Source organism: Leucoraja erinacea, chromosome 7, assembly GCF_028641065.1.
Source record: "Leucoraja erinacea ecotype New England chromosome 7, Leri_hhj_1, whole genome shotgun sequence".
Lineage (NCBI taxonomy): Eukaryota > Metazoa > Chordata > Chondrichthyes > Rajiformes > Rajidae > Leucoraja > Leucoraja erinaceus.
In genome coordinates this window covers 68,486,981-68,505,903 of record NC_073383.1, presented here as the reverse complement: position 1 = coordinate 68,505,903, position 18,923 = coordinate 68,486,981, and the positions used below count along the sequence as shown (strand labels likewise).

The 18,923-nt window shown below is 40.1% G+C and overlaps 1 protein-coding gene across 1 annotated transcript in view; it reads right to left on the bottom strand.

The window, feature by feature from the left end:
* The window catches only part of clasp1a (cytoplasmic linker associated protein 1a), a 181,659-nt gene that overhangs the window by 113,433 nt on the left and 49,303 nt on the right, over positions 1-18,923 (bottom strand). The window contains exon 8 of the mRNA XM_055638729.1: positions 12,791-12,861. Within this exon, the coding sequence (XP_055494704.1) occupies positions 12,791-12,861 (71 nt within the window). The remainder of the gene's footprint in view (positions 1-12,790; positions 12,862-18,923) is intronic.

Genomic DNA, 18,923 nt, shown 5'->3' with positions numbered 1-18,923 from the left:
TTTATTATAGTGACTATATACATTCACCATTTGAGAATTTTTATGGAAAGATGTTTGTGAATCATGACAAAAAGAGCAATATTTCTCAATGCACAATGAATCAGGCACCTTTACCATGCAGCAAGAAGGGCAAATGGAAAATAACACAATCTACTGACAAGAATAATCTATCCATCATAATAACACGTATCCTTTAATACAAGATTGCTTTTAAGATAATTATCTGTATCTTAATAAATTGGTGTATTCAATAATACAAGAAATAATGTTTTTTCTTATGCATTGGGTGAAAATGTATAGCTACAAGCTTAGTTTCTTGTTAATATAAGATTCAGATGCTTGGAGGACAACAATTGATTTTACATTTCTCATGCTTAACAATATGACATTTCTGTAACACTATTTATAATTGTAATAATTGTAATCCAGTAACAAATTTGGAAAGCAATTCAAAAACAGCAATGACAAACCACTCAGACCATGAAATTCACAGTAACTTGCTATTAAAAGATACACCAACTGTAATCCTAAATCAGATAATCAAAATTACTCTCCAGAATATACTTGTGCTCGTTTCTCAGCTGTTTGTTTTTGACCTGCTGATCTTCAAAATATCTCTATCATCTCAAAACACAAACAGTAAGAATGCCTTTTCTGGAAAGCAAACCCATTTCATCGTTGTTAATAATCAAACTTGAACAATGAAACATCAAGCTGGAAATCAAATGTTAGTGCTACACTGCAATTGTTATCAATTTATAGCACTGCTTAAATAAATATTTTTGTAAGGAATGCAGTTATTTTAGTTTTGCACAAAAATGAATGTAGTATATGCAAAAGTTAGAAAATGTACATAATACAATTCTTAGTCACCCTGTTTGGAATGGTTCTGTATAAACAAGATGAGCTCAGGGGGTGAAATAGCATGACTCAATCCTTTTGAGGAGCCCACAATCACAATTCCAGAGATAGCTCTCAACTGCATTGTCATCTAAGTTTCTGAAGATTCAACTACCAAAAATAATTTAAGCATTTAATTGCTGTGAACAGAACAAATGATGTGAACAATTAATAATTTAAAGCAAAAATTCATTTCCATTTTTAAAAAAAATCTTTGGTGGGTGTGGTGAAATGGTTTTCAAATTAAACCATTTTATTGGTTGTGAACATGCTTTAATCATTTTACTTTATGACCTTATGATAAGTAAATTTAGCGCAGTACTTCAACGCATTCGAAAATTAGGATTTTAGAACATTTCTACCTACGAACAGAAAACGCCACAACCACAACCATGCCATCTCAGATTAAGGATTGTTTTCTTCTTTCCAGCCAGAATATCTCGGCTATATCTATTTTATATTAGATTAGAGAAAAAATATAAAAGTAAAATGAAGAATTTCTAAGCTAAGGGAAATATTTTTTTACAATGTAGTTTGAGAGTAAACGGTTAAAGGCAAAATAATCAAACATAGAAGGGTCAAGAGTTAGGAAATTAAAATTGTAACAAATGAGAAAATGTAGATACTGTACAAGTGTAAAACCAAATGCTATTTAATATAATACAAAGGTAAATGAATCACTGAAGCACAGCTGCAGGTTAATGATCAAAATTAGCTCAAATATCACCTCTGGGACATTTTGCCTCTATCTTCTAAACATATTAATGACAGAGCCATAAGCAACTATACTGTTAAAGCCACAATTAAACACATTTATAAAATCATACGGTCAGTACATGCCATGGCATCATTTGTGGCAGATGAGGAGGGCATTAAGTTTTTGACCCCTAATCAATTCCTCACAGAGCAAAACAGAAGTGTGTGAGAATAAACAATTTATGGAAGCAATGTTTGCAAGTTAAATAATAAAACATCTGGAGATGGAACATCGAATAAATCAGAATGTGTGCATCCCAGTTACAGAAATCCCAGGCAAAACAAATATTAACTGATTTCTAGTTTAGATTAAGATCATCACAATCATCTTACCAGAGGAGAAATTAAGAAATATAAGGCTACACTCACAACCACACACAGCTGTCATTGGTAATTAAGATAGTTTATCCTATAATAGCTGATTTGCCTGTCCATTAAAAGGCAAAAATCACATTTAAATAGCAAAATGATACAAATCCTGAATGAGCGTAGGAAACACCAGTGGCAATAACACACACCTCCAAGTCTGGCATAAGCTGCTCTACAGAAATATTGATGACACTGAAGTACGTCAGGTATTCACAAAATCCCTTAAAACTTAAACTGAAATAGTCTGACAGAGTAATTTTGGCTGTCATGCAAAGAAAATAGAGTCAACCGTGAAAGGCATGTGGTCTGGTAGACACCAAATGCTGGAGTAACTCAGCAGGACAGACAGCATCTCTGGAGAGAAGGAATGGGTGATGTTTCGGGTTGAGACACTTCAGACTGCAGAAGGGTCTCGACCCAAAACGTCACCCATTCCTTCTCTCTAGAGATGCTGCGTGTCCCGCTGAGATACTCCAGCATTTTGTGTCTACCTTCGAATTAAAACAGCATCTGCAGTTATTTCCTACACAAAGTGGTCTGCTTCCCTCTGCTGGTCCCATCATCCTTCCAATGATACTGCAGTTATATTCACTGTTATAACTGATTACACAAATGTTAGGCACACCTCGAGACAGCCTTTCTTATTTTGGTTACGTAACACCTTGCTCATTCCATCAACTTAGCCAACCTTATCCTTTTCACTTTGCAAGCATACATTTCCTTCATTCATACCTACTTCTTCCTGCACATCCTCACATTTGCCACATTCAATATCTCCCAAGCTATTGCAGGTACATAATCATCCACATTTCACCCACCCATCTGCCTTGGCTCGCAAATTACGCGACCTCGTGGTCGCTTGAGGCGTATGGGCACCGTATGGCCGCACGGGGCCGGTCCCACTTAGAAGCACGGAGTTGTGCGGGGCTGGTCCCAACATCGCGCAGGGCTCCGAAATTCTGGCAATGGCTGAAATCTTCGCGCGCCAACGACCTGTCGGCACGCAGGCGCATTGCGGCCGTACGCAGTCTTGACGCCGTACCCAGCGTCTCGACGTCGTATGCCTAGCCCATGACGTTGCTCGATGACATCACCACACGGCATGGCGTTGCATGATGACTCCATCGCCCGACGCCGTGCGACGCCCAAATTCAGTCGACCCGCCTTCTGCCCAGCTGATTGGTTAGCATGACGCCAATGACGTCACGCGCGAACTCCGCTTCCGTTTGGGCGCGTCAAACGCACGCAATCGCATGCAAGTGGGACAAGCCCTTTACTTCCACTTTCTTCACAAGCCATCCACCAAGTGTTGCTTATATTGAAGTAGTGGAAAATAGTCTGCAAAGTTTAAGGTTGAAGTTTCACAAACCATGGAATTACCATATGGCCAATGCAAAATATTCATCCAATATTTCTTCATGAAATGGAGAAGAAATTTTCCAAAAGCTCCTCGGGTGCTACACTTTCCAGTCTCCTGCTTGCTCCACACTCAACATTTTTTTTTTTAATTTTAGAGATACAGCCTGGAAACAGGCCTTTCGGCCCACCGACTTCACTCCGACCAACGATCACCCGTTTACAATAGTTTTATGTTATCCCACTTTCACATCCACTCCTTACACACCAAGGGCAATTTTGACAGAGGACAAATAACCTACACACCCGCATATCTTTGTGAAGTGGAAGAAACCCAGAGCATCCGGATAAAACACATTTGGTCACAAGGAGAAATGCAAACTCCACACAGACAGCACCCAAGGGTCAAGTTCAAATGTATTCATCACATGCACCATAAGGTGCAGTGAAATGAATTTACCATGCAGCGTTACAATTAAAAAAAGGACACAATATACAACATAATTTAACACAGGCATCCACCACAGCATTCCGCACTGTAGTGGAAGGCAATACAGTTCAGACAGTCCTCCTCCTCCCTTGTTCACCCATGGTCGTGGCCCTGACCCTCCGTAGTCGCCGCTACGGACAGCCCGATGTTCAGGCCCACTGGTCGGGATGCCGACGTCGGGACAGGTCGCTCACACCTCGCGGCCCGGAGCTCCCAATTCGGCCACATCCTTACTGGAGACCGTGGCTTCCAGATGTTGTAGGCCCCAGGCCAGAGCTCGGAGCTCCTCTCCGGCGCCCCCGGCGAGGGATCGCCCATTCCACGGTGGAAGGTCCACTCCATGCCTGCCGCCAGGAGCTTCTCAGACCGAGGCTCCAGGATGTTGTAGGCCGCAGGCCAGCAGTCGGAGCGCTTCTCTGGCGACCCCCGGGGTCCAAAATGTTAAAGTCCCCGCAGCGCAGCCGCTGAAGCTCTGGGCCCCGACTCTGGGAAAGGCCACATCAAACCAGCTGTAAGGCCGCGAGGAGGGGAGCAAAGAAGCGACTAGGAAGAAAGTTGCCTCTCCGTCGAGGTAGGTGCCTGAAAAATGGTTTCCCCCTATTCCTCCCCACCACCCTCCACACAAGACATACAGAGCAACACGAAAACATACTTTTGGACATGTTAAAAAAACAAAAAAAGTCGAAACAACGAACCCGCTGCAGGCAAGGCATCCGACTCGCAGCACCACCGGAACCAGAACCCGGACTTTAGCACTGTGAGACAGTGGTTCCACCAGTTGCGCCATTGGGCTGCCAATGCCATTCAATCACGAGCTTCCTAAACTGCATTCAGTGTTTGGTAGAAAGTGCTGCATTTGCCATACAATTTGCAGTTTTTGAAAAGTGTTTAAAGTGTATGATGTATTAGCAAGTCATTATCTAACAATGTATTTTTACAGTAATGGATTTTAAAGTAGTCATCTGTACACATTAATTGACATTCCACACCCACACCTTTCAGTATATTGGCACTCGAAAATCTTCTTTTTTTTTTTAAGCCACATCATGACACTGCCTTGAAATTGTTCTGGGATTCAGTGATAGGGCACTACAGAGGCTCAACTATAGGTAGATTCTACAAGCTTATCTGAAAGCCTTAAGAGGCAATGTGTGAGAATCAAAAGTATCAAAATGTAAGAAATATAAATAAAATAGCCAGATCACCTGAATCATATTAGTATCTTGAGCTTCAGATTTTATTTCAGAACAAATCATTTCATTAAATGGCTCGGAGACGTCCCAGGTCAGGTTGCTGACACCAATTATACCTGATCATTTCTGGACACAGGTTCTGACTGATTTGTGTGAATAAAACATTTCCCAGTATTGACCTAGCTGACTGCACATCTTCGAAAAGCTTATTTTCACTAAATACCAATATGGTTTTAAAACCAAGAGTTTCAAATTTGCTGCAATTTTCTCCAAACGGTAGCTGCAAGAAAAATGCCATAAACAGAGATGAATTGTATATTGCCTTATATAATTGCCAGGCAGTTTAAGCACTGAGGAAATTTCCCTGCTGCCAAAGCTACTGAGTGCAATTCCCTTCATAGAAATTCGAAGAAGAGTAAAGAATAGTACTTGGTGAGAGGGGAAAACTCAATAAGAACTTGTGCAGCCACTTTCTCTACAGAGGTCAGTGGGTACATGTAATGAGGAATTACGAATTTAGGACAGATACATGATAGAATAGGTTTGAAGGAATGTGGGCCAAATGCAGGCAATTAAGACTCAATGGGTCATTGGGCCAAGGGACTAGTTTCTGTACTGTATGACTCTGTAACCGAGGTCTCAGCACTGATCCCTGCGGAACTGGTCACAGATTTCCAGGGTCATAGATTTCCAGGGTCTTCTATGGGTAAGCTCATTCCGAATCCAAACTACCAAGTCACCATGTATCCAATGCATCTTAAGTGTTCTGGATCAACCTACCATGAGGGGAGTTTGTCAAAAGCCTTACTAAATTCAATATAGACAACATCTACTGCCTTAACTTTGCCAATTCCCTTTGTCACAAACAGCAAAGCTAAATATGAAAGAGAAGAAATCCTTTAAGATGTGCAATGGTGTCAAACATGGGGTGTTTTCTGGTGCTGATACGTTTTGTTTTCTGGTGCTGATTCGGCATGCATATTTCACTACTGTCATTGTATGCCTTTAGCTTGTCCGGAGGGTGTTAATCAATAAAAAGCTGTTCAGCCTCGCCTGTGAGGGCAGGGACTAAAATATGCTCCGTCTGCCATTGTGACCTGCTCCTCTGATGGTTCGCCAAGCTTCCGATATCAATGAACACATACTGGCCGCTAACATGGAGACCCTCTGAAACCAGTAAAGATTTTGGATTAACTTTCAGCCTCATTAGAGGGTGGCAACCCCACCCAATTTAGCTCCCTATATCTGATACAATTTTATTGTCCCTTGTCAAATCTGTTCTAAAGCCAAGACTCATTATGCTATCTCATACTATATTGGCTACAACTGTAAATATTATTTCAGTGCAAATGAATCGCTGACTTCTATAAATTTATAATTTCTTGGGGTACATGTTGATTATCCCAAAATTAGATTTTATTTCTTCACTGCTGTTGCTTATTGATTTAGTGGAAATATCCATTTTATCTGTACATTTTCTAAATTTAGCTATGATTACATCCTGGAAACATTTGTATGATTTGTACATACCCAGTTATGTAGCTTGCTTGAAAATTATGAGATCAAATAACAGATTGCAAGGAAACGGAATTAGTCTACAACAGTCAGGCTAACATTACACATTTAATAACAACTGTTAGGCATCTCCTGTCTATGGAAACCCATCAGAAATCTAGTCCACCCATCTGTGGTGCAAATATACGCAACCTTATCCATAATTGATGCCGGACCTGACCCAAGGAGTTCCAATCACGTAATCTATCTTTCTTTCAAGCAACCTGGAGATCTTTTGAATTCCAATGTTGATTCCACGAAGCATCTTGTGCTTGCAGATAAACTTTGCTTTATTTAAATATTCAAACCAATCTTTATTTCACTCATAAATAAAGAAATGCACAAAAACAATGAGATGTTATTTTATGATGCAAATTAATTCAGCAGGATAAAACAGAACTAGATATTTGAATGTTTATGTAGGAGCAAGTATAGAAAGGTCTACCTTGAAACATTTATATTAAAAATGTCATTAACTTTGAGGAAGTCACATACTTTTTACATTCTATTTTAACATGTTTAACTACAATAAAGAATTTGCAAAGTGATAAAAATTATGCAGATTTAAAAACATAATCCAGACAGATTTTAAATTATAAACATACTACAGATTATTAACTTTTAAATTATTCAGACCAAGCTTAGGGCTTTTAAGATACTTTGCAAAACAGCAGTCAAAGTTTGGCTTTTTTAAAAACCATTGTATAGTATTCAAAATGTGAGGACTGGGTGGCAACCTATGAAATAGAGTATCTTCTCTTAAGGACCTGCCCCACTTAGGCGACTGCCAGGGACTAATTTTAATGGAATTCACCTATGACACATGGCGACAACCTACGACAGCACCCACAACAACAAATATTGTCGCTACTGCCGCTGAAAAATGTTCAACATGTTGAAAATTTTGCGGCAGTCGTCTGTAGTCGCCCAAACAATCAGTTAAATGGGACAGGCCCTTTATTGTAGTTATTAACATGTGGTTGTAGCAATCTGTTTATTCTGCATGGCCGAAACTATCGCGCATAAAAAGCAAGCTGAAATGTAAAACACAAGAACAATCTTTCACATGAAAGAGTACTTAACCCTCCTTATCCAGGATCAGGAGTTCACATTTGCAACTTGACACACACCTAGAAGTACTAAACCAATGAAGACAGTTTGCACTAGGTGAAGACATTTAAGAGCATGTTAAAAGGGAAAAGACTCACTGACTACATTCAAGAATTTGAGGTTTATGCAGCTGAAAATATGGCCGCCAATTGTTAAGCAATAAAAATCACGGATGCCCAAGAGGAACAGAATGGAGACATGCTGAAATGCAGGTATTTACAAAAGCTGAAGACGTTTTCAGAGATTGACCATTAGTGCACTGGGATGTTTAATTATGGAAGTAATGAAAGAGTTAAAAAGAACAATGAAATCACAGGACTATAGATATTACACCAACTGCTGCGGTCTCAACTTTCAAAGTCCGAAAACAAACCCAGCTGATGATCAGAAGACTCTCTCTAACTTCTACAGGTGCACAGTAGAGAGCATGCTGGCTTGGTTCAGCAACTTGAGCGCCCTGGAGAGGAAATGACTACAAAGAGTAGTAAACACTGCCCAGTCCATCATCGGCTCTGACCTCCCTTCCTTCGAGGGTATCTATAGCAGTCGCTGCCTTAAAAAGACTGGCAGTATCATCAAGGACCCACACCATCCTGGCCACACACTCATCTCCCTGCTACCTTCAGGTAGAAGGTACAGGAGCCTGAAGACTGCAATGACCAGGTTCAGGAATAGCTACTTCCCTACAGCCATCAGGCTATTAAACTTGGCTCGGACAAAACTATGAACATTTATAGTCCATTATTTGTTATTTGCATTTTATCAGTTTATTTATTCATGTGTGTATATATTTATATAATGATATATGGACACACTGATCTGTTTTGTAGTCAATGCCTACTATGTTCTGTTGTGCTGAAGCAAAGCAAGAATTTCATTGTCCTATCAGGGACACATGACAATAAACTCACTTGAACTTGAACTTGAATAGATAGGAGTAGAATTCTGCCATTCGGCCCATCAAGTCCACTCCGCCATTCAATCATGGCTGCTCCATCTCCCTCCTAACCCCATTCTCCTGGCTTCTCCCCATAACTTCTGACGCCTGTATTAATCAAGATGAAACAGTATATCGCTTCCTTTGCTGACATCAAAAAATAATTCTGGAAAATTCTACACAAAAATAAGGGTCTATGTAGTTTTTCTTCTGACAACATACAAAAATTGTATGCTAATGAAGATGTTGATTAACCCTAGCAATCAATTACTATTTTATTGATTACTTTAATATCCAATGGCAAAGCATCATTGGCTCCCACTACTCTTTTCCAATGTTCTATAGACGATATCCTTTTCCTTAACAAAATGTAATAATTTACAATGGATAAGATCACTAGAATCTATTATTTCCTAGAGAGTTTCCTCAAGTCTTTTTAGAGATAAATGCCAGCACCAAGTTTTTGTGCAGCAATCCAAATCACTTTTCCAAAAATTACCACATATGAAGGATATCTCAGAAAGGCAGGTTAAAATATTGATATCAAAATACAACTAGCTCAACATGCTCCAAACATCCCATCCATTTGTTATATTCTGCAGTGATTTCTGCATCAAAGGAAACTTAGTTTCTTTGCCAATTTCAAATAATTATTTTTCCCATGCATCGATTTAAGCAGAGGTTGTATCCTTCAATTGTTTTTTTGGACAATGGAAATAGCACATTACCTTATCCTTTAGAATGCTAATTTTACCCCTCCTTACATGAAAAATAATGCTCCATTCTATAATTGAGCTTTAATACTTCCACCCACCCTATCATTATGATTTATTCATCCTGCATTTATTCAACAACTGCCGAAATACTACCTAGATAATCCTGAAAAAAAAATATGATGTTTAAACAAGGGGACATAGACCTGGCTGGACCATTTAATACGGGAAATATTACTAATGCTTCAGTGTAGGAAAGAAAGCACACAAAACCTAATTTCCCTAGAATAGTCTTTTTCACACACATCAATAAATGAAGCAGATGGCAATTTTACAGGCCGCAGAAAGTCAAATCTGCGCCAGCTGCTGCCATATTAAATGTCAGTTCAATAAGTACATTACATTTGTTGACCCCGACTCTCCCAGAAGATGAGGACACTTGGCTACAAATGATTGCCTGGCAACCAATGTCTCATTTTGTCCTCATCCTGTCGTCTATAAATGGGTCATCTTAACAGAATTTCAGAACAAAAAATCTTCAAATTAATACTTTTATGCAAAATTCTGTTATTCAAAAGAACAAACTTAATTTAATGTTAAAACACAAAATCAGACAACGAATGTAGATTTTGGAATGGGTAAAAAACACAAATCAATCAATTATTTACAAATGTCCATGTTATTAGCAAGCACAGATACATTATAAAACTAAACTGGCAATTTGAAACCTGCACTTAAGGTCAAGCTTTAATACCTCCAACCTTAAAAGTACAAGCCCTGAGAAGGATTTTCATCTTTCAATGCAAATAAGATGCTGTATTAACATGTGCACAAAAAGCTTTTAAAAGTAAAATACTACACTAAGGAACCGCCAAAATTAACCATTCCTCACTTCTTCAGTATTTGTATTATCCTAATGATTTGAGGAAGAGCATAGAATCTGATAATTGAGATAATTTGTATAAACACAATCAATTACAAGGAAATAATCTAAGTAATCTAAGATGGGAACGAGTCACCTACAAAAGGTATATTTAATTTCAACTTCACAGAACAAACATCAAATAAAATGTGATGTGCCACTGCACTGAAGTACAGAAACAACATAAGACAAGAACAAAATTGCTGCATTACATAATACAGCATAATTTTCACCAACAGCCACCAAAACAATAATTGGCCAAACAATACTGTGATGAACAGTTTGTACCTTCAAATTATTGACTCGTTTGGGTAATGTTGGGACCCCGATTTTAATATATTCACATAAAAACTGTACAGATTTTTTTAAATTTCAACCGTCCATTCAATATAAAGAACACACTTTTGTTGCTGCCAACTGCGAACATTGAACAGCACAGCCTCAGATTTACAGTTAATGTTCAAAATTCTTGCAGTATAAACAATATTTCAGATTCAAATTGTGTTTTTTTTTTCGATTCATTTGAATTCACAACATAAATTATTTGCAGTAAATCATGCACAGATTTTAAACTTACACATCTCAATTATATTTGTACCTTCTCCAGCAGTCATAGTCACCAGAAGCCTACCATCTAATATGCACACATGCTATGCAGTACAGAGTAGGTTCTGAATTCAAAGGATTCAGTTTCAAGAGAGGGTAATCTTTTCTGACCTCAGAGACGTCACATATAAAGTTAAAGCCTCGAGCTTCAAGGTTAGAGAAATTCCCAGTGAAAGCTTTTTTTCACATTAACCTGGCTCCTGAGATTTCCTTCAAACATCTACTGATGATTTTAAAAAAGCTTGGATTGATCCAGAAAACAAATAGCATTTTAGGTCAGTTTCTCCTTGATATTTCTAACAAGCTTTTGCTGAACATTATCTGCATTGGAAAGAACCTCTTGACACCCATCAAGGAGGCTTATAATGATATTCCTCGTTTACTTTTTTTAATTACTTTTTAACCCAATATTTTCTCAATGAGTCTGAAGAAGGGTCTCGACCCGAAACGTCACCCATTCCTTCTCTCCAGAGATGCTGCCTGTCCCGCAGTTACTCCAGCATTTTGTGTCTATCTTCAATATTTTCTTAGCCTTCTAAACACATCCAAATGCATTTCCTCATACACAATTACTTTGATTGACAGGCTGGCTTTCAGCTCTGCAGCCTGCCATAAGTCACCAAACGCAAACATAGAATCTCTGCCAAAATATTTTGCCAACTAGAGACCTGTTTGAGCACAAAATCAAAACCAACCCTTAACCATGATCCTATCAAGCACAATCCAATGACCGCCAAAAATTAAACTTCAAACTAGTGATTATCAAATTCTAACCAGGAGCAGAAGGTTTGTCTAGTAATACTCAGCAAATTATTCCAACCTAGGTAAAGTAAAGAGCCGGTACAGCACAGGTCAGCCCCAATACAACTATCACACTGGTCCTTTCCACTTTATTAATGCCTGACGCAGGAAGATGAAATCAGACAGAACCTTCAAGGAATAGAAAGCAAGAAGGACAGGACACAAGCAGGGAAATAGGAGGCCCACGGCAGTGGCATTGTATTCATATATTAAAAACAAGAGTGGGATCATTCAAGGACAAATGAGGGAATTTATACTTGGAGTCAGAGGATATAGATGTGATTCTGAAGAAGAGCTTTGCATCTGTATTTACTAAGAGGATGGACATGGCAGATAGCGAGATAAATGTGGGGTATACTAATATTCTAGGGCATTAGTAAAAATATATAATTTGCAGTTTTAACAAAAAGTCATCGACTTCAAACATGAACATTATGTCACTCCATGGATATTGCCTAATTGGCTAAATATTGATCATCCTTCAAGAAATGAAAAGATGGCCAGCAAATTCTACATTGTATACACTACACATAACAAACAATTAAAAAACATATAATTTAAATCTAAATTAATAATTTAATTCTAATGCACACGTTAACTTACAAAAAAATGGTTTGGCATAGCAATAAAAAGCAGTGAAAGCAATACCATAATTTGAAATAAAGTACAATATCAGAGGAAATGCCAGAATGAATTGGAAATGACTAACACAATGTTTCATTCACGTCATTTAAAAAAAAATACCGATTACAACCTAAAAAGGCAATAGCCGTCAAAAACAGTTAACATTCCTTCCACCCAGCATCAGTTGCTAAATCGCAAGAGTTCATGTTACTTAACGCTAAAAACAAAACATTCCTGTCGCACCATTTTCAAAATTAAAATTCAGCTTTGCTCTGCCTAATCAATTAAGCACAACTGTATCAAAACCCTTCTCCAGGTTTCAACAAGTCTGAATTTGTCCAAACAACAACTATCAGGTCCAGGCACAAGGAAAACAAAATAAACAGCTGCAATCTAAAACCTCAAAGATTTCTTTAACATTCCAAAAAGAGATGAAAAGTACGAGTCCAAATTACTCACCAGTTGCAGAAGGAAGAACCATATTTCCAGATTTCTGAACTTCATCGAATTTTGCAAAAATTACATTCAACCTGTTCAAAGCAAAGTAATAATGTCACAAGAAGCTCATGAAATTAACAAGTGTTAATTTAAAGTAATTAAATTACACTTCTGAACAAGGAATATTACTTAAGCACAGAAGCATCAAGAACGATCACTTCGATGAAGCAAAAAGTGCAACTCCATTTAAAAATAAAACATAAAACGTTGTTTACCCATGATATAAAAATAAACTTGAAACACAAGCAAATTTATTACATTTGCCCCATCATTTCTACTGAAATATTGTTCATTCTAAATATGAAATCTTAATCATCCAATTTCAAGGAACAGCAATCTTGAGTCATGAAAAATCATTCCACTGTGCATAATCTTCAGAATTTTCTGAATAGGTAGCTAAGTTAATTAACTAATTGAACTAACTGATTGAATTGTAATTACAACTCTTATCAATCAGCCTACGATGCATTTAAAGGTAAGGTTCGTCAGGGATTGATTCGGAAGTGGAGATTTCTATTGTGCCATACTAAACCAAGAATTTCAACTTCGGAACTTTATAAAAAGCTGCAATCATAACTTTACTTCTCTATCATCCCCATTTCCGCAGAGAAACAAGTGGGAATGTGCTTCAGTAGATACGCATTAATTAAAAAAAAAAAACATGAGATGGACTTGAGGAAAACATCAGTTACGCATAGGAATGAACTGCAGATACTGGTTTACACCGAAGAAAATATACAAAATGCTGTAGTAACTCAACAGGCCGGGCAGCATGTCTGGAGAGAAGGAATGGGTGACATTTCGGGTTGATTCTTCTTCAGACGTTTGCTCACTGAAGAAGGGTCTCGTCACGTAACATCACCCAGAGATGCTGCATGGCCCACTGAGTTACTCGAGCGCTTTGTGTCTTTCAACAGTTATGCAACCACGCAACAGAGAAACAAGCTCTTCAGCTTAACTTATCCATGCTGACCAAGTTGGCATTATGGGCTAAACCCAATAGCCTGCATTTGACCCATGTCTCTCTCAACCCTTCTTATCCATATATCTGTTCAAATGTCTTTTTAAAGCCGTAATTGGATCAGCTTCTACTACTTTCTCTGGCAGTTTGTTCCCAAGATCTCTTTTAAATCTCTTCCCATCTTAAACACATGCCCATGAGTTTTATAATCTGGAGAAAAGACTTTATTCGTGTTCCTCATAGTTTTGTGTACTTCTCAGCCTCCTACATTAATGAAAACGCCACAGCCTATTCAGCTTCTCACAGGATCTCAGTAACTCAGGCATGGAAGACCAGGTAACATCTTGGTGAATCTTTTCTGCACCTTTCCCAACAATGACATATAGCTGTGTGACCAGAACTGCACACGGTACTCTAATCTCTGTCAGACAAGACTAAATATTCTGGAAAATTAATACAAATCAAAAACATGGATCTTGGGGACCAAGCTGTTATTTGTGATCCAAGACAGAACTTTAAAAATACTTATTTTACATCACTAATATCTGCCTCTCCATGCCAGAGAATTGGACGGCTGTTGGATGCAGTTAACGTAAGGCGAAATGGAAAGAGGCAGTCAATCTTGGACCCTTTAACTAGCGATGTTATAAAACCTACTTTCAGCGGCACTGCAGATCTGTCACGGGCTGTGTGCGCAACTTTGGCGTCTTTGGGGGGGGGGGGGGGGGGGGTCAGGATTAAAATGCAGGTTTGTATCGCTTGTCGGAGAGGGATTTCCTCGGGCTGCTAGTCGATGAAGAAAAATCGATTGGGCTTCCGTTCCCGTTTAATTTTTTTTTTTTTTTTTTTTTTTTAAATCGCTGGACAATTTGATAGTTGGATTAAAGTAAAAGGCGAGTTCTAACGCCCTCAACGCCTACAACGTGACGGATCGCAAAAACAGGACAAAGCAAAGGTTAAGTCATATATTTTACATATAATCTTGCTTCTTGGGGTGGCTTTAATCTAATTTTATGTTGCGAAAATGTTATTTAGGCCCCATACGAATCGCCCGTGTCTTTCCTGCCGATAAGGGGTTCAAATTCACCGCGAATGCAACGTTCCAATCGATCACATTCCAGAAACACCCACTCGCAAGTTGATTTAAATCCTCTTTTTTTTTGGACAATCATGTCATAAGAACATCTAAATCGTCTATATTTTGTATAATTGTCTATCTATAGTCAATATTTTTATACTAAATATCCACAATATCCAAATTATTGTGCAAACATTTTTTTTTAAATTATATTGAAAGTGGATGTTTCTAGATTAATTTATGGGAATTAAACATTATATTCCTTCCATCTGGCATATAAGTTAATGACAGGGAGATTTTAAAATCGTGTTATATTGTGAATTCTTGTGTGGATGGGATTAGTTTGTTATTTGGATACTTAGGCTATTTAAAAAAAAAAGATCCTTTTCTTAAGAAATGGAATCTACAGGACATTCTTAATGGGAAAATAATGGGCAGAAAGGCATGTCAAGTGTAATTTGAAGAGCAAAAACTTGTCGTTTACAATGCCAAAATTGAAAAGTTGAGGAAAAACAAGGTGTACAGAGTTGCTTATTGGTTACAATCTGAGGAGTATGATGATGCTACTGATTATGATATGCCAATGTATCAGCTAGCAACTGATCTTCTCCATAAAGGTTTGGTCTATTGCTAGAAATTGTAATTTATTTACCTATCTGTTACGGACTTAAGGGCCTGTCCCACGAGCATGCGGCAAACGCGACCTAACGTGGTCGCTTGAGCCGTACGGCCTCGCGGGGCCGGTCCCACTTCGATCGCCAGAGCCGTATGGAGTTGAGCGGAGCTGGTCCCGACATCGCGTGGGGCTCCGTAAAACTGACACTGTCGAAAAATTCCGCGCGGCAACGGCCTGCCGGCCCGCAGCCGCATTGAGGCCGTACGCACCGCCTCGACGGGCATGCGCAGCTTCTCGACGCCGTCCGCCATGCGCGAACTTCCCGCGGACTTCGTTCGAACTTCACGTCAACTCGTACGGAATCAATCAACCTCTGCGCGGCCCTTTACAGCATATAAATACTAAAATATTAAAGTTCTGATCTTGAGAATATCACATTTTTGACTTTTCAAGGCAATTTCTTGAGGTGCTCACGTGCTGATTGTTATCGAGGCTGATACATTTCCACCAATACGAACAGTCTGTGGTCTGTGAATGAGGAAGTCGAGGATCCAATTGCAGAGGGATGCGCAGAGACCCAGTTCTACAAGTTTGGTAACTAGCTTGGAGGGGATGATTGTATTAAATGCCGAGCTGTAATCAATTAATAACAGCCTGACATACGAGTTTTTGTTGTCTAAGTGGTCCAGAGCGGAGTAGAGAGCCAGCAAGATCGCATCCACCGTTGATCTGTTGTGGCGGTAAGCGAACTGCAGTTGGTCCAGGTTTTGTCGAGGTAGGAGTTGATTTGCGCCATGATCAACCTCTCAAAGCACTTCATCACCACCGATGTTAGTGCTACTGGACAATCGTCATTGAGGCAGGTCACCTTGTTCTTCTTGGGCACCGGTATAATTGATGCCCTTTTAAAGCAGGTGGGAACCTTCGATCTCAGATGTGAGAGGTTGAAAATGTCCGTAAAAACTCCAGCCAGTTGGTCCACACAGGTTTTTAGAACACGACCGGGTATACCATCAGGTACAGGCGCTTTTCGAGGGTTCACCCCTCTGAAGGATTTTCTGACGTCAGCCTCTGTGACTGTGACTGAAATACCATCACAGCGAATGGGGGCTCGAGAAGGCACATCAATGTTCTCCCAATCAAAGCATGTGCAAAACGCATTGAGCTCGTCAGGCAGTGATGTTCCGCCGACATTCGAGCTACCTCCTGATTTTGCCTCGTAGGAGGCGATTGCATTCAGGCCCCGCCATAGCTGCTGAACATCTGTCTCATCCTCCAGCTTGGAGCAGAAGTCCCTTTTGGCCTTTTTGATGGCTTTACCAAGGTTGTAAATGGACGTCTTGTAGACCACTGTCAACAGACATGAATGCTAGGTGTCTGGTCTTCAGAAGACTGCAGATCTCAAAGTTCATCCAAGGCTTCTGATTGGGAAACACTCGGACGGTTTTTGTAGGGATGCAGTCCTCCACACATATCTTTATGAAGTCTGTAACGACTGCGGCAAATTCGTTCAGGTCCGTTACCAAGTTCCTCTGCCCCCAACCAGCCCTGTACTGTCCTCATATCTGGGGGTGCGCTCTTCAATTGCTGCCTTTAAGCAGGAAAAAGCAGCACAGCGGTATGGTCGGAACTACCGAAGTGAGGGCTAGGGATAGAGAGATAGGCATTCTTGATGGTGGTGTAGCAGTGGTCGAGGGCGTTTGGTCCTCTGGTGCAGCAGGAGACATGTTGGTGGAAGTTAGGGAGCGATTTCTTTAGGTTTGCTTTATTGAAGTCCCCAGCTATAGTAGCAAATGCCTCGGGGTAAGACGTCTGGTGTTTGTTGACCACGGCGTACAGCTCCTCCCGTGCCAGAATGATGGAGATGAATTCCCTTGGAAGGTAGAAGGGGCTGCACCTCACCGCCAGATGTTCGTGGTGTTAAGAGAAGGAGTTGGACAGGACTGCCACGTCTGAGCACCACGCAGAGTTGACCACGGGCAGAAGCCCCCTCCTCTCCCTTTCCCGGATGCCTGCGTACGGTCCATTCAGTGAATGGAGATCCCTTCAGGCTGGACCGCTGAGTCTGGGGAGCTGGGGGTGAGCCATGTCTCTGTGAAACAGAACACAGAGCATTCCATCAGCTCCCTTTGATAAAGCAGCCTTGCCCTTAAGTCCTCCACTTTATTTTCTAGTCACTGTTTTCTAGTTGGCCAGTAGGATAGTAGGGAGAGGGGGCCAAATTCCCCTCTGCTTCAGTCTGACCTGTAGTCCTGCCCGACGGCCACGTCCCGGTACTCAATGGTGCCCTCCTCGGTGTTTGAAGGTAGAGTACTTACGGGTCTCCGCGAGGTCGGGGAATTGGGAGATCGGGAATTCCCACAGTCTGCACCTCCAGCTCCGTTGCTGCTGGGGGACCCAACCCGACGGCCTCGATTCTGGACTCCCTGTAGGCCTCCCCGGTGTTTGCAGATAAGGTTCTTACTGTACCTGCGCGCCTCCGCGAGGTTGGGGATTACCTTCTGATCGGGGATTCCCGATCATCGGGAGTTCTCAGTAGCGCTAATGCATTTAAATGTGTTAGCAGCTCGCTACTTAGTGTTGATTTCAGTGGATTTTCTGATGCAGGCGAGTTCATAAATGCTGTATCTTACTGTTTTTCTTTGTGCCATTCGCAAAATGTCGCCGCAGGTAGGCGACATCTTGGTTACAGAGGGTTCAGGGATAACAGTCACATTGTGAATTTCCATAACACGAAGCCGCTTTATACATCAAGAAATTAGAGTTGAACAAAGTTATTGGTATTGCCGTTGGTTCATTATAATTGTCACGTATTACTTATACAGTGAAAAACATTGAGTGCGTGCTATCCCGTCGAATCGCACTATACACGAGTAAAAGTTTAATGAGGCCAAGCACATACTGTAGGTAGTGCAAAGAGAAAAATACCAGAATGCAGAATATAGTGCTACAGTTTTATGGTATTATATAGTATAGTATAGTATAGTATTGTATTGTATTCAAATTTATTGTCATTGTCTCAATTTGAGACAACAAAATGAATCTCCCTTACAGGCAGTATCATAAAAAAAATTTCATTTTGTCGTGTTGAAGTACACGTTTTTAATCAAATCCTTCTTCTCCCCCCCCCCCACCACCCACCCCCAAGTATTTCAAAAATAAACAGGCTTCTCCATTCACATGTCAGCTTCCAACACACTTCGAAACAAAGTTGCAAGACAGGAACACTGAACTTTTCACTGCTGCAGCAGGTAGGGGAGGTGCCATTGGATTTTTTTTTTTTTAAAGAGGCAGGGCAGTGCTGGAATCTTACTTTTGAGAACGGCTTCAGTTCCATTGGAGGAGACGGGTGAATGGTGGAATATTGGGTTGGGGGATCACACCATTGGGGGAGCAGACCCAACGGGTCTGCACTTGGTCTAGTATCTATCTATTATAA